The sequence below is a fragment of the Arvicola amphibius genome, chromosome 6, assembly GCF_903992535.2.
Source record: "Arvicola amphibius chromosome 6, mArvAmp1.2, whole genome shotgun sequence".
Taxonomy (NCBI): Eukaryota; Metazoa; Chordata; class Mammalia; order Rodentia; family Cricetidae; genus Arvicola; species Arvicola amphibius.
This window is the reverse complement of record NC_052052.2, coordinates 9,059,134-9,082,276: the sequence shown is the minus strand read 5'-3', so window position 1 is coordinate 9,082,276 and position 23,143 is coordinate 9,059,134. Positions and strand designations below refer to the sequence as shown.

At 41.5% G+C, this 23,143-nt stretch overlaps 1 protein-coding gene across 1 annotated transcript; it reads left to right on the top strand.

Annotated features, from left to right (window-relative positions):
- The first annotated feature begins 10,658 nt into the window (after nucleotides 1-10,658).
- Nucleotides 10,659-22,936, top strand: LOC119817850 (arylacetamide deacetylase-like 4). Its single transcript, XM_038335287.1, has 4 exons — nucleotides 10,659-10,826; nucleotides 13,205-13,421; nucleotides 18,362-18,425; nucleotides 22,162-22,936. Exons 1-4 carry the CDS (start codon nucleotides 10,659-10,661, stop codon nucleotides 22,934-22,936), a joined length of 1,224 nt encoding a protein of 407 aa, XP_038191215.1.
- The last annotated feature ends 207 nt before the right edge of the window (nucleotides 22,937-23,143 follow it).

The window sequence follows — 23,143 nt, the reverse complement described above, 5'->3', positions numbered from 1 at the left end:
CTGGCTCATTATTTTCAGCCTCTTACTCACATCTTGCTTTAACCCATTTCTAATAATCTGTGTAGCACCATGAAGTGGTGTCTTACCGGAAAGATTCTAATGTACGTCCATCTTGGGCTGGAGCTTCATCCATTCTCAAGGAAAGCTGACCCCCACTTCAATTCAAAGACTCATATCTGCAAATTAACTTGGATTTGGGGACTATGCGAGAGACCACTGCTTCATTTTGTGGATTTACATAATGTCACTAAATTTCACATCAGTTTTCTCTTTTTATTTGACTTTCTGTGTATAGGTGTTTTGCCTTCATGTATATCCACGCCCCTTGTAAGTAGAAGAAATAGAGGAACATGTTTTAAAGCCATAAATGCCGTCCCACCTCTATAATATAATGAATTTCCCTTTGTTTAAAGGGAACATTCTGATGGATGTAATCATATGGCTGGTCTTAGAGACTGGAAGTCTGAATTACAGTCTAATCATTTTGTGCACCTTCAGAAATTCTGCTGAGATCATTTCCGTGTGTCAGCTTCATGGGACGGAGGCTGCTAACTGAATATAAGGTCAAGTCCACCAACCACACCTTTAGATTCTTGTGATGGCAGCATTCCTCTCTGGGAACTCACAATGCTCACTACTTCTTTCTCCTCCACAATATTACCCTCAGTGTTTGCAGCTGCAAACAACAAAATATCAGTATCTTTCTGGTTCTCTTGAAAGGACAGAGCCTCACTATTGCCTTTGACTCAGGGTCTTCTCAACTTCAATCAAGAACCAGCCAGAACTCTTGTTATCTCAAGGCTCATCTAGGAGAGGACCAACTTTGGAAGCCCCCGGAAGTCACTGGTCATCTCTGAAGTCTCCAGCGCTCACTTCAACAGAGTAAGGTACAACACTCTGCAACTTCAAAGGACTCAATGCTTTGATCCTGGAGTCTACCTTGATATTGGAGTTGCATAGGGAATGAAACAAGTTATTCCTGGATACTACAGGGTTTTATCCACATGGAGAAAAGACAGAATGAGGTCAGTGAAGAAAACATGCATTTTGACATTGAGCAGATCAGGCTAGGACATAGGGAAACAGATAGGAAAGGAAGGAGCATGTAGTATGGTTGTTCTCTCCCTCCATTGTGCTCTTCCTCTTTTTGGTTGACTTTGGCACACACCCCGCTGCTCTAATCTCTAATTTCACACCTGAGAGGAGAGTCACAGAGTACCATACACGACTTCAGTGAGTTTCCTCAGCCTTCCCGAGATCTGGGTGTGGTTTGGCTTCACCTTGCAGACAGACGGTCTTTTCTCCACTGGAACTCCATTTGCTACCAAGGAGAGTTCATGCTGGGGTGGTACGATGAAAGCCTGACCCGCCTTGGGACAAAGTGGACAAAATGCCAGAGTTCCACTGGGTAGGAGCATGTCCACGCTGCAATCTGATGCAGTCAGTTCACAAGAGGATGCTTTCAGTATCAGGAACAAGCTTAAAGGAGGTGGAGTCGGGTCATGGTGCTTCTCTGCGGGTTATAAGGGCCTGGGTTTGTAGATGAGAACTTCAATGAAGTCTTCTTAAGGAACAGGTTTTCCTCATCTCACTCTGAACAAGCAAGAGGAACCTGCTTCCCTTGGATCCCAATGAACTCTTCCTTGCTGCCATGTGTCTCCTGGTCTTGGAGGTCACCCTATGAGTTCTCTTAGAGCACCTCCTCAAAACTACGTGCCTCCTTCCATCTCACATCCCATGAAGTTTCGGATTCTCCGCTAGATTTTTCATCTGGCGGTGACATGGGTAAATTTTATTTCTTAATAACTATGTCCTGTGAGAGTAGACACAGCTCAAGCCCGGGGAAAGTGTGCTGCAAAAATCAACAAAGTCTAACAGCATTGACCAGTGTGTGATGCTCTTTAGCAATATGCCAGACACTGTGTGTTCTAGACAATGGCCAGCATTCTGCCTATAAATGAGCTGAGTGTCGTACCTTTCCACTTTCCATGCAGGAGTTGTGTTAGCAAGGGAGGATTTTTTTCTTTTTGGTTTTTAGAGACAGAGTGTCTCTGTGTACTAGCCCTAGTTGTCCTGGAACTAGCTCTGTAGATCAGATTGGCATTGAACTCACAGAGATCCACCTACCTCTGCCTCCTGAAAGCTGGGATTAAAGGCGCAAGGCCCCCAGTGCAAGAGGGAATTTTTCTTATAAGAAATAATCTGGGGTCTTATACACTTTGAATTGACAAATGGGTAGTTCATAATGACCTTTCTTAGGGTAGCATGAATCTTCCAATCCCTACTGAGTTGGTTAAACACATCCTTTTGCTCTTTAGTAAGAAAAGAGCCTCTGTTGGTGTTCTGGGGTCCAACATGCTGACAAGTCTAAGAGTTGATGGTTTTTTAGTTCTTTGGATGGTTGGAACCAGCAATCACAAACCACAAAACTAGGTTTTATTATTTCCCAGAGGAGAGTTGGAAGTAGCCAATAAAAATTTAGTCTATTATAGAGTCTGAAGAAGATGAAAAACTGTCTTCTACTGTTCGCCTTTTCTGAGACTCTCAGACAAAGGACGGAATAACTGAAGAGCTATAATTTTGGTTATATTAATAGCTTTATTAGACCTATGAATAATGAGAACCTTAAAGCAAGGGTCAGACAAGAGGGTTTATATGTCATTTATCAAAGACTAATAAATTTGTATAGAAATAAGGGGGGTTTCAAAATTGGAGTACAGTTTCCTATGGTTTAGGGGATTAAGTGTTTGGGAACAGAAAGTCCAATATGTGTGTAAGAGTAAGTGGCAGACAAGATAGACTTAACTTCAGTGGGGGGCTGTGAACAGGGACCATGTAAGGCCCTGGGGATCCTCTAAGATCATCAGTGTTAGACCCAATGAGATGAAATTTCCAGGGAGCAGGTTATAGCTCTCTGGTTTGTATGGTAGTGTCTTTTCCCTTTTCTCACCGACGTGTGCATGGACCTGTTAAGTGACAGCTAGCTCTGCTCACTGATGTAACCCCATCCCCAGCTGGTAGGGTGGCTATAGAGTTCACACAGTTATTATTATGAGATTTTAGAGCCTACTGTGTTCCCGCCACATGTTTTACCTCTTAGAAATCAAGTTGCCATGACCTCAGGAACACTGACAGCCTCGATTCCTGTGACGCACATTTGTGGTACTTGTAGAATTTCATACATCCCTCCCAAACACGTGGTAGATGCTCAAGAAACCACAAAAAAGCACCCAGTCATTGCAAATCTCATTATGTGCTCATCACCATAAATGGTTTCTTTTACTGCAATTAGAAAGTTCTTAGCTTCATAGTAATTGACCCTTCTTCATCACATCCAAATGGGAGCTTCATGTAAAATCATCTGCTGAGACAGGCAGGAAAAGCAAAAGCAGCTGAGTGAAAGAAGGGGTATCCTAACAACAGCCAAATGGTCTCAGTGGTTTGAGTTCTCTGCCACCTTGGGGTGGAGGTGGGGTGTCTATACAGCTGAAGCCAGGAACTGTAGCCTAAAAGAATTTCAGGAAGAATAAGCTTGAAGAAAACTTGGAAATTTTAGGTAAAGAAAAAAACTACACACTGAAGGGAATGCACTACAGGGCATCAAAACAAAACAAAAAAAAAAACAAAGAAAAAGAAAAATATACCTAAGTGTCTTCAAACTGGTAATCTACCACTAAAGACAAGACAGAATGTGATGATGTATTTATGAACAGAAGTTTCTCTCTTTAATGGGATTGTTATGATAGCTGATGTGGATACACCGAGTGGTTTTCATATGAGAAAGGAGTTTTGTTAAGATAAAAAGAGAATATGGATTTACTTATTGCTTTGTCTGTTTCTGTATGTTTTGACAAATATATATGCCATATATTCACCATCTCAATATTATTATTATACAGAATAGTGTGAATAGTGTTACTGACCTAAAATTGGTTCACTTATTCATCATCATTCCCTTCTGCGACTCTGTTTCTTCCAGGTAATAAACTTCTTGACAACCACTGGAAAAAAGGTAAGCCCCCCAACCCAAATAACTCTTACTATGCTTCATAAGAAGGTGACAGCATAGTATAAACCTGGGTGTATAAGGGCATTTCACTGGCCATTCCAATAATCGTTCTTTGCTGGTGGATGGCAGAGGATTGCTTAACAGCGTAGGCAGGAGTTTTTTTTGTTCCACAAACCTGCTCCCAGGGGCCACACAGAGACTTAATATTAGTTATAAATGATTGGCAATAGCTCAGGCTTTTTATTAGCTAATTTTTACATTTAAATTAATCCATATGTCTTATCTATGTTTTGCCATGTGGTTTGGTACCTTTGTACAGTACAGCATGCTTTTCTTGTTTCTTTCTGTATCTGCTGGAGACTTTAGACTTCACCCTCCTTCCTCCCAGCATTTCAATTTGGCTCTCCTGCCTAACTTTACCCTGTTCAGCTATCCAGCAGTCAGCTTCTTTATTAAACCAACCACAGTGACAAAACTTCACACAGTGTACAAAAGGATTATTCCACACCATTTCCCCCCTTTTTGTCTAATTAAAAAGGTTTTAATTTTACCATAGTAAAGAGTAATATACCACTCAGAGACTTAAAATTAATTACAAATGCTCAGCCAATAGCTCAGACTTATTACTAGTTAACTTTTACATTTAAATTATCTCATATTTCTTATCTATGCTTTGCTTCGTAGCTTGGTACCTTTTCTCAGTACAGCATGTCCATCTTGTGTCTCTCTGCATCTGCTGGTGACTCCAGACTCCACCCTTCTTGTCCCTGGCATTCTCAGTTTGGCTCTCCTGCATAACCTTATCCTGTTCAGCTACTGGCTGGTCAACTTTTTTATTAAGGCAATAACAGTAACAAATCTTCACAGCGTGCAAAGGGATTGTTCCATAGCATAGCAGTCTTGGGATTCTTGACTCTCAGCCAGTGAGAGACAAAGATCCAATCCAGAGGAATGTTCTTTTTTTAATCTCCTTTTCTGCCCCATGTCCCCTTGATTTCTATGCTACCTTTATCCCTCTAGAGACCTTTTATCTCTTAATCTAAAGAATTGTTTAGGGAATGGTGTGATGGCTCAGTTGGTAAAGTACTTGTTGCAAAACATGAGGACCCATTTGTATCCCCAGCAATCACATAAAAAGCTGAGCAGAGCTGTGTGTACTTGTATTCCCCAGTCCTGGGAGGTGGAGACAGGATGATCTCTGGAGCTGGCTGGCTAGCTAGTTTGTGGAATTGATGATCTCCCGGTTCAGTGAGAGACTGTCTCAACAAAATAAGGTGGAAAGTGATTTCAGAAGATATCAGCAGTGGCCTCTGGTTACATACATGTGAACGTGTCACTGCAGACATGATTACAGATGTACACAGACACAACACACACACACACACACACAGTTGATCAAGTTTCTAAAGTTCTTCAAATTGAGCATGGATGAAATTATATCTCCTCAGGGATCGACCTGATCCAGGGGGTTCTGAACTTGGAAATCTAGAGGATCATTGCTTGATGGAAATCTGGAAAAGATGATATCGTCACTTGAGACATCATGTCACATCATCAGTAAAATACACGCACGGCAGATTAGTTTTAGTCAGAACTAATCCTGGCTAAAAGCAAAAATAGAAAGATTAACTACCACTGTCAGGTGTCTGAGAACCATGTTCCTGAAAAAAATTAAAATAATTATGATGCCTAGTCTGACATCAGATTGATCCGAATTGTAAATCTTGGCTACTGAAGACCCACAGAGGTCATAAGAAGGCATCAGATCCCTGGAGCTTGAATCCTAGTCTTTCTGATGTGGGCACTGGAAATGGAACTCCAGACTTCTAGGAGGACAAACAAGAGCTCTTAAAGCTGAGCCATCTCTTCAGCCCCAAGTTTCCTTTTCTACTATAATTGACTTGTAGCTAGTAGCACAAATCCATCCTCATTACCAGGTGAAAATGTCTATAATAGTCAAGCGAATGATTCTTTTCTTCCAAATAAAATTGAGTCAGTTGCCTGAGCAGGCCTGCTGTAGGGGTGACCCATGTGTAATCAGCCCTAAGTTGAAAATATCTTTCTTTATATAGCATTATACAGTCGAAATTGAGGGAACGTCATAGGGGAGTTAGCTAAGTGGGGTTTAGACGTAAGCTATGCTCAGGAGTTATTTCTATTAAAGAAAAATGTCAGACCATTTACCTTCTATTTTACAGAACAAATCTAAGAGAAAAATTGTGCTGCAGTTTACAGGTCCCAGTTTGAGGCTAATTTCCCCTACTTCTTTACCTCGTTACCGACTTACACTGTCGCAAAGCATAGCATTATTCTTTCTCAAGGCTTCTGCTTTAAAGTTACCCAGTTACATAAAATGAAAACTAAGGAAGAGTTCTCATGAGTAGAAGACTCACGGTTACCTTAATGTTGCCCCTGTTTTTGCTTGTGCGTTTAAAAGAAAGAAGTTAAAGGAAATATTCCAAAAGAATCCAGATTTCCGGGACTAAATGTGATTGGCCACCCCAATGCTGCCATCTACTGGGCATTTGCCTGAGGTGCTTGATTTTCCTTCAGGTGTCCCTGGAGTTCTAGTGAGTACTTGAGCCGCAAGGAGTCGCTTGAGAATAGTCTTAAAGTGAGGGCTAGCGCCACACAGTGGCTGCATCTGAATCTGTGAAATGAGACCTGTGGAGTCGCTGTTCGTATGTTCCAGACTGAGATCCTACTGTTTGTAGGACTTGTGACGAGACTGTCACAGAAGCTGTTGTGTGTATACCCTGCTAGGATCATAAGCATGGATGTTAGAGAGTGTATCTTTTCTTGAGGCATTCATTTTTGGTGCCATGACAAAGAAAGAGGAGCCTGCCTTTTTACTCTTGGAATGCACAGAGAATAACATGCCTTTAAAAGGATGGAACCAGTCAGAAAGAGGATAATTTTTCTCACGTAATAAATACTGCCAACAAGAAGGGTGCATATGTTGTCTAGGATTTGGAATGCTGAAAGATTCTTTGAAGGTTTCTGAGGGAGAATTGTTAATAGCATTTCCCAACTATGGATCCTGTGTTTCTCTTTATCAACCTGCCAGGCGAGCTGTACCCACAAGAGCTATAGTGGCATGGCAATCATGGGGAGCAACCAATCACTTCCTGATTGCATTTGATGCACATTCCACAGGAGGTAATTTATTTCTGGTACTGTAAAACCTGGCCAAATGCCAGTGACTGAGGAGGTCAGAAATCCTACTGGGTAAACGATCATTTTGTTTTGATAAATACATATGTATGTCCATCAAATTACTTCTAGAACTCTGTGTTCATCCGTGAGCATATCTTTGATCAGAGAAGCAGTGGCCAACAATGCCTATAGAGGCTCATAACTGGTCAGAATACTGAGAATAAATGGCTATTGAATGCTTAGCCATAAATGAGATATCTATATCACCCTAGCCAAAGTTTAGGGACCATTGTGGAAGAAAGGTTGGGAAGAATGTAAGGATCCCATTAAGAGAACATTACCCCCATGACAGCAGGAAGCAATTCTAGAAGACGATGCCCCCACTCCAAAAAAGTTTGCCCATCGGGTTGGGAATACTGTTTAGGGGTTGATGATTATTACTTGTACTAGACAGAGGGTTGGGGTAAAAACTATGTTTGTAAAAAAAAATTAATAAATAAAAAATAAATAAAAGGGAGAGATAGTAGTAGTGGATAATAGAGTGAATACTTGTTAGCTATTATAAATGGATAATTTACATTGGTATAGTTTTTGTATATTGATACAAGTTCGAATTATATCTGTTACTTTTGTTTACATTTGTACACCAATGCAAAGTTATTCTGTCAGATTGTATATATGCATGTTTCTACCTCGGTTTAGGACATTTTGTATATTGATACAACTTTTAGGATATATTTTCATATTGCATTATATATCACTCCTATCTCTGATCAAAATACTTATAGATTGTTTATATTTTGAGGTCACTGTCCTCATTTGTTGCATATTTATTTACAGAATGTTTAATGTTCTGACATGAAGTTTTACTCTTTAAGTTATATAATAAGATATTAATTATTATAGGTCAATAGTTGTTCATGTTTGTTGTACATACAGTCAGATCAATTGGGTTCTTTAGATATATAGAGACTGTATTCTGTCTAGATAAGGAATCTTCAACTACTTCAAGGATCTGTAGAACATGGCATTTAAGTAACTTAGGGTTTTGTTGACAAGAGACATGACTGCTTCTGACAGCACCAATCTGTTCCCGAGAGAATGTTGAGCACCAAAGACACTCCACTTGGAGCTTGTTTTCTTCTTGGCAAAATTGGCCTTTGGGCAAGGAACTGACATTGCCTCAACCACTGACAAGTTACATGATAAATGGATACGCAGGACTGTCAAATCTTGCCAAGACAGGATAAGACAGTTTTGAAAATTTTCCTGCCTCTGAAAATGGTCTGTAAATTATGCTAGGCCATAGCTAAAGTTGGTTGCTTCAACACTGCAAAATGAGACTTTGGGTGATTGCTCAGTTAGCTAATTGTCTCCATCATATATTGCTTGCTTTGGAAGCTACTTGATTGTACTTTCTGCCTGCTCAAGTAATATTATCTCCCTTCTCAGGCCTTCGATAGGGTTGAAGATTAGATAGTCATAGTTACCATCCTCTTATGATCTAGCCAAGCCATTTCCAATACTTAGACTTAGACTCCTCAGGATAGAATATTTATTAAAACATTTAGCATATGTTCCTTGCTTAATATTGTTTATACTGATTGTAATTCTAATCTTATACTTATATCTGTTCCTAGTGTATATTGTTTTGTATTGGGTTTGGAACTCTCTTACTTAAACAAAAGGGGGAGGTGCTGCGGGAGTTCCTTCCACTCCTTCAGCCAATAGCCTTTAAGATACCAGCCCACTTGGGTGTTGGTCTCTTGCTTTCAAAAGCAGCAGTAGCCCTGTTCTTGTTCTTTCGCTTCTGGCTCTGCCTCCGGCTGCTAGACTCTGTTCCTGGTTGTGCTGAGGTCTGTTGTCTAGGACAGTGATCTTTAAGTTTTCCCCTTTAAATAGATAACCCTTTTATTAATCATAATTCCATGATTATGGAATTATAGGATTCCATAATTCCACTGGTGTGAGATTGTTTTGTGACTTATGCCTTCAATTGCTGATGAGCACCCACTGGGACATTTTGATAATGAAGATAAATCTCTGGCATGTTATTATATATTTTATTTTTTTAAAATATATTTATTTATTTATTATGTATACAATATTCTGTCTGTGTGTATGCCTGCGGGCCAGAAGAGGGCACCAGACCCCATTATAGATGGTTGTGAGCCACCATGTGGTTGCTGGGAATTGAACTCAGGATCTTTGGAAGAGCAGGCAATGCTCTTAACCTCTGAACCATCTCTCCAGCCCCCTATTATATATTTTATAAAGACACTTATCTCTTGAGTACTTTTAAATGTAGCATATTAATGAATATTTTAAGCTGCATGAGCCCATTTAGACTAGAAGATTTCTGCAGTGAAAAAAAAAAGCCACAAAGAGAGTAGAAAACCCATACCAGAGCATGGTAGGTAGAAGGTGGTCATGGAAAATCCATCAAAGGCAGTGGCTGCGGATTCAGGGACTGGATTTCTCATTTTATCTTTTAAAAAGTGTGCTCGGTGCTGGAAAGATGTCTCGGTTCATAAGACATAATGTGAGAATTGGGAGCCTGGGCCACTTCATGTCTGGGCAGATATGATGGTAAGAAAGTAGACATGGCGGATCCCCTGGTCAAGCTGACTAGAATTGGTGAGCTCCGGATTCAGGAAGAGACCATGCCTTAATAAATAAAGTAGAGAGCAACTGAAGAAAACACCTGATTTCCACTGCTACACACACACACACACACACACACACACACACACACGAGAGAGAGAGAGAGAATGCATACACATGTGTGCATGTGTAGACACACAAAAATGTGCTTAGAGGAAAGTTGTTTAATATCTCTCAGAATTGGCTTCTCCAGGTTAGAATAACATGTTTAGAACTGCATGACCTTAGACCTCAAAACGCGTGACTGCAGGGCATAAGGTAAGGGCTTATACGAGGAGCAATTGTGAAACCCATTTATGATTTTAAGAAAATAAGGCTAGGGAGTCGAGAGGAGAGGTGAGGATAGGACATGGTGGGTTGAGACCTCATTCTGTCCTTCCTCATTGTGGTTCACCTTGGTACACACCACCTCTCTAATCTCTGATTTCACACCCGAGAAGAGAGCCACAGAGTACTTTACATGACTTCAGCAAGTCTCCTCAACCTCCGAGGGACTTGATTGCCACTTGGCTTCCCTTTCTACCCCTTCTCCAGCAGTGTCCATCTCCTAAGCAGGCTGGTGACTTCCTGGGTGGTGTGATGAAAGATGACCTGGGTACAAGGTATAAGGGCTCCACTGATGCTGAGCAGGAACCCCTGTGGGTTACGGTCTGTTGCAATCAGTTCATGTGGGCATGCTTCCAATGCCTGGAGGGTTTGAAAAGAGGTGATTTTAGGCCATGGTGCTTCTCTGAAGGTTATAAAGTGCCTGAGTGTGTGGGTAAGAAGACTTATAAAGTCTTCCTAGGGCACAGGTTTCCTCGGCTCACTCCGAAGGAACAAGAGCACCATGCTTTCTTTGGTGGAACTTCTCCTTGCTACCATGTGCCTCCTGGTAACAGGAGTCAATGTGTGGGTTCTCATAGACCACCTCCTCACTATCGATGTGCCTCCTGCGCTCACGCACCCTCTGAAGTTTCGGATTCTGCACTACTGCTTTCATCTCACGATGACATGGGTAAGATTTGCTTCTTAATAATCATTAATTTTAATGATTAATTAATTAATAAAATATTAATAAAAATTAATTAATAAATAATTAATTTGCTTCCGGCTGGGGAAAGCGTTTTTTACCAAGAATCACATAGTCTAACAGCAGTGTGTGTTAGTCAGCGATTTGCAAGGTGTAGTGCTGAAGGCCTGTTAAGGAAGGCTAATTAAGTGAACTGGATGCGTGCTCTCTTTTCCTTTACTTCCGAAAAGAATAAGCAGCAAGGGTGAAAGTGGGGAGCTGATTTCTAATAAGACAGCCTGAAGCCCTTACAAATGTCAGATATTGGATTGGGAAGTTGGAGCCCTTGGTGACTCTGTCAGGATTGAGTAGCATGTGTCAGTAAGCCCTTACCTGGTTGGTTAAAATACTTCTTATTCCTCATCAGTAAAACAAGAAGCTTCAGTCAGGGATATGTGAGCCTAGCCTCATGAGGTGTGTTAGAGTCTGGGGCTGTTGTTCAGCTTGGAATAATTAGAGACAGCTGTCAGAAGCTAGAGTCCTGGTTTTTTTTTTTTTAATATCTCCCAGGCAATGGTTGCTGCTAGTAAAAATTAGTTTATTATAGATTTGTGGAGGGCAGAAGTAAAGTCTTACCATGTCTTAAGTTCAGTCCTGGGTTACAGGAAATGAAATAGTCAAAAGAAAATTTAACTTAAAAATAGTTTGATATATTAATAGCATTATGTGACCCGAAGCAAGGAGTGGGGGCTTTCTACTTCACAAACTATTAAGAAGTAATTAGCCTGAGGGCTTAGAAAACCTTTAAACCAGACTGCAGAGGTGGCTCAATGGTTAGAAGCACATGCTGCTCTTGAAGAGGACCAGGATTCAGTTTCCAGCACTCACATAGTGGCTCGCAACCATCTTTAATTCCAGTTCCAGGGAATCTGATTCCCTCTTCTGGTCTCTAAGGGAACCAAGCACGCACATGGTACATATACATACATGTAGGTAAAACACCTATTCACATAAAATTTTTTTTGTAACCAAAAATACATGTAAACAAAGAGAGTTGAATTAAAAAGGCAAAGGAGTTTAGGATTTGGGTGTGGCAGAAACCCCAATAGTTTATTAGGGGGAACCCTAGAGGGGTTTGTTCATGCAGCTCCCTGTCAGTGTGGACTGATGTAAATCTAGGTCATTGCGTTCTTGGTGGAGGAATATGTTGTAATAACTTCCCAGAGGACGAGGCTCAGGAACTCTGCTACCCTCAGAACATCCAGGAAAGTATAACAAATACCCTCTTTCCAGAAGAGATCTTGGAGGCTTTGTGTAGTGACTATCTAAGGCCCCAGCCATCTAAAGTTCTCAGTGCTTCTGCTATGGAGAAGAGAGAGCACATGAGAGTACAATGTGGATCAAATTATGACAAAGGAAGTCTACTGTTCTGCCTTGCTTTGATGTCCATGAATGTGGTAAGAAGTGACGGCTAATTCACTAATTCAGTCACAACCTCAGCTCTACAGTAATCCCAGAGCTGATCTATTTATTACGGACAGACATACATAGCTTGTAGGTTCCAGTCCCACTTCTTGTCCTCTTGGGAATTACAGAGGTCATGACCTTAGGCTTATTGGTGGTCTCATCCCCGTCAACAGCCTTCTTCACATTTGGAGAGTATCATATTGTCACTGCCAAGGGCATTATTGATGATCAAGAAATCAGCCAAATGGCAGCCAGCTTTTGCAAATTCAATTCTGTCCTGATTTCTAAAACCTCCTCCCTTTATTCCATTTATACAAGTCTGAAACAGATGATAATTTGTTATCATTGCTCTCTGCTTTGTAAGTGCGGGAACTATAAAGAAGGGTATAGTGAATGTCCCTGAAGTACAAAGTTTTGGGGAGCAGTGAGGGCTGAATACAGGCCTTATAGCCACAAAGACTGTGACAGATTCTAGACCAAGCCCGGGCTTTGCTGTGGACTATGAAGACAAGGACCAGAAAGAGTGGTTTTCCTCATACTCTATGAAGGAATGGGCAAAACCATAAACAAAGGCGCCACTGTTCCATGGAAATCAGATACAACATGGTGGGAATGAGCTGAGACTGGCAGAGAACCAAGCTATTGGGCCATGGGTCTTTTCTAGAAAGACCACCAGGAAATTCTGTCTGCAAGGAGGCATGCCTTTTCTTTCCTTACTGCTCACATCTCCCATGTTCTAGATCTTCACGAACAACTTTGGATAGTCATGCATCTTGGAAGAAACCATTTTAACCACATTCAAATGGGAGCTTTTTGGAAAGTCCATGACAGAGACAGGCAGCAGCATGGGCAGTGTCTGCAGGATGGAAAGGACAGGAGAGCTATGAAAGCCTCCAACTGCTTTCTCTTTTCCACAGGGGAATATACTTGAGAAGATGAATATTTGCTCCACACCCAACTTTTTCCGCTTTGTACAAGACAGCTCTGTGTCAAAGAAGAACCTTGGTGTGTTTGTGAAGGACCTGCGTTTTGGCACAATCCCTGTGAGGCTCTTTCAACCCAAGGCAGCCTCCTCCACGCCTCGGCGAGGAATCATCTTCTTACATGGAGGAGGCGCCTTTCTGGGCAGCCTAGGTGAGGAAGATCCCTGTAGTAAGAAAATACAACCTCCACAACCCCACCCACTTTTCCATGAGGATCTCTTTGGTGGGAGTCAAAGCAAGTAGTCCTTGGAGCTCCTTTTGTGACAGGTAGATGAAGACTGAAGACCATGTCAGTAAATGGGATTGTTGCCTCCATGACAATGTTTTCTATAATTTGATATCTCTATTGAGGTGGAGGCAGTGATTGCCTAGTAGGACTTCCAGAAAATCAGGTGTGAGACCAACCTCCAATCCCCTTTGTTCTACAATGGTCTCAAATCCACTCATTGCTCTCAAATCTTCTGGGTCATCTTGGTCCAAATCCACCTTCAATTGCTCATCTCCTTAAGCCCTGCTTCTAATAGTGATCCCGATGCTCCATTGTTAATGGTCTGGCTGGTCCTTTCTCCACACAAAAAGAATCTTGAAAAGTATAATTCAGGGCTGACCATTTGGCATTGGATAACCAATAGTTGTTTCCTTCCCTGGAGAAGACTATTTCTCTTGGTCTCAGTATTCTTTAGTTGCCTCTAGTGGTTTGTGAAGGGTTGAGGCCTTGTGAGTTTCCCTCAGTCTAGGTTAACATGTGTCTTGTTGTCATCCAAGAACAAATAGACAGCCCTGAAAGCATACGTACAAGTAGCATTATACAGACTGAGCAGGCTGTATTAATATTTAGGAATGTATATGTATGTACATGATGTGCATAACAACAATTCGTAGGAAAAGAGGTCACATATTTTAAAGAGCAAGAAGGAGTTACTTGGGGAATGTTGAGAGGAGAAAAGGGAACATTTTATCTAGAGGGTCTCCCTGCCACTTGTCACAGAGCTTACTGTGTTCATGTTTATTTTGGTCCCCAGTATGTTTCCTTGCTTAGTTTCCTTCTTCTCTCACCTAGAATGGAAACACCGAGAGTGGAAACTTGTGTTGTAGCTATCGCTGGATTCTCAGAGACTAGAGAGCAGGGCTCAGTCCCTGCTCTCATTGGCCTGTCAGTCAAAGTAAGAGGCTGAACCTTGCAGAACACAAATGAGAGGGTGGTGGTTTTAGATTGGACAGTGTAGGCCCAGAATAGGCACTGACTTGGAGTCCCAGCACCTCATTGCTTCTGAGTGAGCAGTCTCTCCAATAAAGTGAGATTTGAGGCCAGGATCAAGGAATGGGAGGAGCCAGTGCTACATAGCTGGAGATCTTGGTGAGTTGAGTGAGGCCAGGGCCCTAGACTGCAAAACAAAGGACTCTAGAAAGTCAGACACTAGGACAAACAATATCACATTTCAAAACAGTATTAAGAGAAAAATGTTCAGAGGTTAGGAGGGCTCGCTGCTCTTGCAGGGGACCCAGGTTCAGCTCCCTGTGAGTACACGGGGCTGCTCACAAGGACCTGGAACTCCAGCTCCTGTAACGCCTTCTTCTGACCCCCACACTCCTCATGTTCACATGCTCCCTCTGCACACATACACATAATAAAGCAAGCTCATTAGAAAAGACTCAGGGAAAAAGTTCCACGGAGAACAAAGAATTCATATGAAAACAGGAATGAACAGGGCTGAGTTCCTTGTACGAACACAAAGTAGGAGCTTATTCTAAATATTTTTAGTTTATATTTAATTATACTGGATTGCATAAGGCTATTTTTATACAACTATATAATATTCTTTAAGCATACCCTCTCCATAAACCACTATCTTCTGCTCTCTCTCCCCTTATTAATCTCATTTGCTCCCTAGACAATCTTAATTCTAATTTAATTTCTAATTTCATATATATATATATATATATATATATACACACACATATATATGCATACATAAAACCTGGCACTCACAAATGAATGAAAAGGGGTGACATCTGCTTTTCTGAGACTGACTTCATTCACTTAATATAATTATCTCCAGTTTTACCCATGTTCCTGCAATCAACGTAACTTCAAATCCCACTGTGTATACGTAGTTCATTTTTCTTATTCATTCCTCTGCTGTCGGACACCCAGGTTGGCCTCACAGCTTAGGCATTGTACACAGTGCTACAGTCAACACTGATGTGCAAGCATCTCTGCTAAATATCCAGGAATGGTACAGGTGGCCCATAAAGAAGATCTACTTTTAATTTTTGAGGCATTTCTGTAGTAGCCAGATTAGTTTACATTCTCACCAACAGTGTGGAGTGTCCCTTCTCTGCATGCATCCCTCTCTGGCATTTGTTGTCATTGTCCCCTGCTCTTCCTTTCTACCTGCGCTCCTTTCTTCTTTATTTTTTTGAGACAGGGTCTCACTATGTAGCCCTGGCTTTCCTGGATCTTATTCTGTAGACCAAGCTGGCTTTGAATTCATGGAGGTTCAACTGTCTCTGCCTCAGCTAAGTACTGGGTTTAAAGGCATGCACCACCACACCTATTTGATGTTTTCTTTAATTTCTATTTTATTATTATTTTTAAATTGTTTTTATTGAGCTATACATTTTTCCACTCTCCTCCCCTCCCTTTCTACCCTCTTCCATGGTCCCCATGCTCCCAATTTACTCAGGAGATCTTTCTTGTCTTTTACTGTTTCCCATGTAGGTTAGATCCATGTACATCTCTCCTAGGGTCCTCTTCGTTGTCTAGGTTCTCTGGGATTGTGAATTATAGGCTGGTCTTTCTTTGCTTTATGTCTAAAAGTCACTTGTGAATGAGAACATATTATATTTGCCTTTCTGGGTCTGGGTTACCTCACTCAATATGATGTTTTCTAGATTCATACATTTGTCCGCAAATTTCAAGATGTCATTATTTTTTTTCTGCTGTGTAGTACACCATTGTGTAAATGTACCACATTTTCCTGTCTATTCTTTGGTCGAGGGGCATTTAGGTTGTTTCTAGGTTCTGTCTATGACAAATAATGCTGCTATGAACACAGTTGAGCACATGTCCTTGTGGTATGATTGAGCATCCTTTGGGTATATACCCAAAAGTGGTATTGCTGGATCTTGAGGTAGGTTGTTTACTAATTTTCTGAATAATTGCCATACTGATATCCAAAGGGGCTGTACCAGTTTACACTCCCACCAGCAATGGAGGAGTGTTCCCTTTACCCCACATCCTCTCCAGCATAAGTTGTCATCAATGTTTTTGATCTTGGCTATTCTTACAAGTGTAAGATGGAATCTCAGCATTGTTTGGATTTGCATCTCTCCAATGGCTTATTATTTTAATAATGGACATTCTAACTGAGGCAAGAAGGAATTTCAATGAAGTCTAAATTTGCTCTTCTCTGATGTCTGGTGAGGTTGGAGTTCTTTTTTCATGTTTATTGGCCATTTCTATTTCATCTTATGAACTGTCTGTTTGTTTCACTAGCCCATGTGTTGACTGGATTGTTTGATTTCTTGTTCAGTTTTTTGAATTCTTTGTATATTCTAAATAGTAATTCTCCAGTAGGTGCACAGTTAGGAAAGATCACCTCCTATTCTGTAGGCCATCTCTACACTTGTCTGCATCCCTGTGCATTATTTCCTAAGAACTCGGGCCCTTCTCCAAAAGTCCTTGTTTGGGCAAGTATTTAAAAGAGTTTCTCTATTTTTTTCTCTATGTGTTGTAAATGAGGCATGAACAAGTGGAGGAAGGGAAGATGTAAGCCCTTTCCACTTCCCTCACCAGAGCCACCTGGTGCAACAAAACACAGTTCTGGAAGTTTGCTTTCCATGGCGTACGTTGGCACTAATTTTGATTTTGGAAGATACTGCATCAAATGCTGTTTACCTGGCCCCACGATTTAGCGTCCATGGTGATCTCCCATCATCTGTCTCACTCTTGTCCTAATAAGTCTAAAAAGGGGGCAAGTCACACGTTCAAAGCTCTGAAACAGGAATTACTTGAAAGACTGGAAGAGAACAATATCTACGCAGGTCCTAGGGTTCAGGACAGTTATTAGAGACACCATATTGTCTGTGCAAACTCCTCTATACTATCTATACCCTGATTAAGTTTCTCCCCTAGGTGGATCCACCCTACTTTAAAAGTCTTCAAATAAAGTTACTGCACAGTGTTCAGACCTCCTGGGGGTGGGGTCATTGACAGATGCTGACTGGACAACTCAGAGCAGAGCCCCCCCCCGTCGTGTTCTCCTCCAAGTCTGCTTGCATCCTCTGCCTACCAATGTAACTGGTATGCACCCACAGAGTAAGCCTTCACAAATATTACAATTATCTGATGCCATTTAGAGATTCCTACTGCCTGCTTGGCACAGTTCAGAGATGGTTATCCAATGAGTTGTGACAGCCTAGACATAAGATGAACACAGACTGATAAGGATCCTTGTATATGAAGGGAATGGGCTAAATCAAAGAGAGTTCTTTCTGTTCCTGGACCTGGGTGAAGATTTGCTACCTACTAATGCCAGTGGACCTGCCTCCTAGAGTTTCAAATATACCCCCATACTGATCCAAACTGTCCATCTACTTGTCATTTGTTTCCTAGTCAAATGAATACGTGAATCTTCTTTTGAGGCAGGGTCTCTTGTAGCCCAGGCTGGTTTCCAATTTGTTATGTAGTTGAGAATGACTTGATCACCTTGATGTTATATCCCAAGAGCTGGGATCACAAGCATGTGCTGCCACATTCAGTTCAATATATGAAATTCTTAATATCCACAGGCTAATCCTCCAAAAGTGGCTTTGTTCAGTTAGAACCTCAAAACTTCCTGGTCTTCAGTTTCCCCCACTGTAAGATTAAACTGTGCAGAAGATGCGCTCCAAAGTTCACTTATGCCCCCAACACTCAAGAAATTACGGCAGATGTCCTATTTTGCCCTGGCATGGTGACTTGAGTCACTTCAGAAGAACAAGACTAGGAATAGAGGGATCATCCCATGGTCCCCATATCAGTTGGTTCCCTGGGGGCTGTTTTGGGTTCTCTTCATACAGTGCATCATGCCTGGTATTCTCTTGCAGACTTTTACCATAACCTGTGTACATTCCTGGCCCGAGAGACAGACTCAGTGTTGCTGTCAGTAGGGTGAGTAGTCTCAGATGGGGGCGGCTTATCCACAAAGCAAGGGAAAATACAAGGAGGGGCATTCCTAGGTGTCTTTGTCCCAACAGACCCTCTCACATATGAGCATAGAATCATACAAATGAGGAAGGCCTGGAAAGCCATTCATCATTAGGAACTGAGTGAGATAGCTGTGATGAAAATTAATTACTCTTAATGCACTTTTTTCATGCTTCTGCAAATACCAAAGAAATAACCTAAAGGGGGAAGAATTTATTTTGACCCCAAGTTCTAGAACCTTAATTCAGTCTATGGCCAACTTGTTCCACTGCTATTCCGCAAGGCAGAATATTATCAAAGCAAGAGAGTATAATACATCAAATGTGCTCTTATTGTGGGAGCCAGAAAGCAAAGAGAGAAGGGGCCAGAGACAAGGTAACATTCAAAGACAGAACCTAAGCTATAGCTTACAATTAGGTTCACAGTCTAATAATGCCATCAAATTATAAATCCATGAATTAATATACCATCAATGATGCCATTGTTCCACAATCTAGTTATATATCAATTATATCAATGATTTGATCCATAGCTAAGGAATGAGGTGCCAATATAAATTTTTTGAGGGATACTATATATAGATACTATATATATATATACACACACACATATATATGTACACACACACACACACACACACACTAGTATCCCACCACCCCTAAACATCCAAGAGTCATGGTCAACTCATCATGTAAAATGCATCTAGTATTAGAGTCCCCAAAGTTTAATAGTTTCAGCCCTGTTACAAGGTTCAAGTCTAAAGTCTTTTGAACCTTGGTCCCATTCTTAACTGTGAATTGGTCATACAATTCAAACAGCAAATTACATTCTTCCAACATACAGTGGCACAGGACGAACATTCTCATTCACAAAAGGAAAAAAAAATGGTGTCATAGAGGGAAAAGCCAGGACCAAGAAAGACTAATAGACAGCGGGGCAAACATGAGGTCTTCTAGTTCTATGCTCTTATTTGATCCATGGTGATATGGTTTCGTGCCCCAAAATTTGGGGCTTTCGTGCTTCTATAGTCCTGTTGGTGGAAGTCTATGTGACCTCCCTCTTAGCCTCCATCCGCTCTTTGTGGCATCCTTCAGCATATTATTCAAATTCCTGGCATCTCCTATTTCCTCAGGCCTTCATTGGAGCCTAGCCTACATATTCCTTCTCATAGGTATGGTGCAGGGACACCAGATATCTCTTTACTTGGCCTCTGTCTCCACAACCCAGTGACTATATTTCACATGCTTGCACATCCAGCATTGTGTAGATGATGCCCAGGTCGCCACTAGTTGCAGCATTTGCTGGGCTTCCTTAGAACATAGCCACAAGGAACTTTGAATGCCTAGGCAGCTAATGATAGGAAATGAGTTCTGGGAGGACAGTTTTCTAGGTGGACCAGTGCAAGCTGGGCACCCTGGCAGTACTATATTCTCAGGCAAAAGTCTTTCAAATGAGTTTATAATTTTATCCTGGAGTTTGTCATGAGTGAGATCAGCTTAATATCTAAGAAGCTCTGGAGGACTCTTTCCCTCCACCCCAGTACAAAGTATTTGATTTGGTTGTTTTTATTTATTTATTTTAAGGTTTTAGTATGTGTGTATATCTGTGAGTACATACACACATGTTGTTATGGGTATATAAAGAGGCCAGGAGAGCCCATCAGATCCCTTGGGGTTATAGGTATTTGCAGGACACCCAACTGTTGGTGCTGGGATCTGAACTCTGATCATTAGGATTGAACAGCAAGCATTCTTACCCACTAAGTTATCTCTATATCCCCTTGATTTGTTCTTAAATATGTTAAACTATTTTGCAACCTCATCCTCTGTTCAACAACTTTTCTACCACACTACACATTTTCTTTTTGTTTTGTTTTGTGCTTAGTTCTCATTGGCTAAGTGGGCTAGTAAGATGTCCCAGTAGGTGACAGAACTTCCAAACTAGTACCAGTTATGGTAACTACTGAAAGATGGAATAAAATTATGAAAATTATAAATCCACCAGTAATTGAACCTTTAATAATACTAGAAGTTTCATGGTATGATAATGTCTCAAAGACGGAATCAACCACCTGGGCACTAAGATATGAACAAAGAAGTCTTTTAAGTAAGCATTTGAACCATGTGATATTAGAGAACATTACATAACTATTTAGAACCACGAGGGTATGCCAAGATAAAGGAATCCTAGCAGGATAAAATTAAGGAAAATATATTCAAAAGCTAACAGTTTAGTAACTTTCATGCGGAGTCAAATTAATTAAAATCAAAAGAATGTATTCTAGGGGCTGAAGAGATGACTCAGTGGTTAAGAGGATGTACTCCTCTTGCAGAAGACCCCAGTGAAGTTCCTAGTACTCCCAACTGCCTGTGCTCCAGCTCTAGAGGATCCAATGCCCTCTCCTCATCCCCTCAGGCACTGCAGTCGTTTATGTACATATGCATGCACATGCACACACAATTGAAAATAAAGTAAAAGCAAACAAATGTCTTTGAAATAAACAGACTCAATGACATAAAATAAAGAGGACACACTGTGACACAGCTATGGGAGCCTTCTCTCAGGGAAGGCCTGGAAGATTATGGGAGAGCAATAAAGTGTGGTTGGAAATTCCAATGAAGGCCCCTGTCATTGCTAGATGATCATTCTGCAGGCACCTGCTGCATCGTTCAATAACTGCTGTCCTGGTTTGCTTTCTGTCTCTACGATGAAATGCTCTGACCAAAAGCAACTTAGAGGAGAAAGGATTTATGTGGCTTTCACTTTTGGGTCACCATCCATCACTGAAAGAAGCAAGGCAGGAACTCTAGCAAAAACTTGAGGTAGAAGCCATATAGAAGCACTGCTTTTGGCTTGCTCACCGCTCATCCTTAGCTAGATTTTTAATACAGGCCTTTTTAATACCATATATTTTTAATACCATATATTTTTAATATATAATATACATTATACATAATGTATATAATATATGGTATTTTAATACCATATATTTTTAATACCAGGGCCTTTGCACTGTCAAGGGCCTTCAGTGGATAGTGCCTGATAGGGTTGCCTGAGCCAGACTTGTGGAGAGCTTTCTCTCCTCCCCTCCCTCTCACTCTCCATTCTTTCCTCTCCCCTCCTCTCTTCTGCTCTTGATTCCTTCTCTCTTCTCCTTCACTCTCTTCTCCTTTCCTCCCCTCTCTTTTTCTTGACCCCCTTCCCCTCTCATCCCTTCCTGCCCCCTCTCCTCCTCTCATTTCACTTCCATAGTTGAAAACAGTCGCAGCCATACCTTGATTTCATCTTTCTTCTTTCTACCTAGGCTTACAGGCACAGCAGAACCAACTAAATCTTCAGTTGCCTCTTTTCTGTCTTTGTAGTTTGCTCTATCGTCATAGTTTTAGCTGTGAACCTAGCATTTAAATATCAGGCCATCTCTCTAGCCCTCGTTCTATCTTCAAAGCCAATAGGTTCCAGTTGCATGATGTGTCAACCATATCTAATCAAGACATGGGTTGGAATAGAGAATTCAAGTAACTGACTTTTGGCAGCTTCTTCAAACTCACATAGGGGAAAATAGGGATGACACTCTTCCATTGCTGGGGTCATGTAGAAGATTAAATCAATTAGACTCTTGGGTGAGCAGAGGATGTAATTCAAAAAGCCTTCAGAGTTTCCTGCACACAGCGACGTGCTGTCCTCTGTCTTCCGTCTGTAGGTACCGAAAGCTTCCTTACTACCATCATCCTTCATCTGTACACGATTGTCTGAATGCCTCCATCCACTTCCTCAAGTCTCTGCAAGCCTATGGGGTGGACCCCTCCCGGGTGGTGGTCTGCGGAGACAGCATTGGAGCTGCGGCTGTAGCGCTTATCACCCAGGCCTTGGTGGGCAGAGAAGATCTTCCCAAGATCCGGGCTCAGGTCCTGATCTATCCAATCCTCCAAGCACTCTTTTTCCAGTCCCCGTCAAATCTGCAGAATGCAAATGTTCCATTCCTCACCAAAGATTTCATGATGACCTGTGTTTCCAGATATCTGGCCATTGATCCCTCCTGGAAAGACGCCATGTTGACAGGTGCGTGTATGCCCCCAAGTGCCTGGAAGAAGTATGAGAAGTGGCTAGGCCCTGAGAACATCCCTAATATGTTCAGGAGCAAATACCAGCAACCAGAGTCACCCGCACTGTTTAACGAGGCTGCCTATCTAGAAATCAAACATATTATGAGGGGAGATGTTTGTCCCCTCATAGCAGATGACAAAATTATTGCTCAGGTTCCTGAGGCATTTGTGGTGACCGTTCAGTGGGACATTGTTCGGGATGATGGCTTGCTCTACAAGAAGCGCTTGGAAGACCAGGGGGTCCCTGTGACCTGGTACCATATAGTAGATGGTTTTCATGGTTGCGCCCCTTTCTTTGAAAAGAAGTTTTTCTTTTTCCCCTGTTCCTTGAACCTTGTCAATGCTGTAGCTAGTTATATAAAAGGCTTATGAGTGACTGCAGTATGGTGAGAGAACAGTTGCCTAGCATGCGCAAGATTCCACTCTAACCCGCAACAGGGAAGAAAGGCGGGAAAATCAAATAAAGGAATAAAAAAATGCGACATCACCCCTTGTACCTTGGATACGAATGGCCAAGGAGGATTCTGCCACAACCGATGCTGGGGCTGAGTCTTATTTTGTAACCCTTTCTTTTATTCT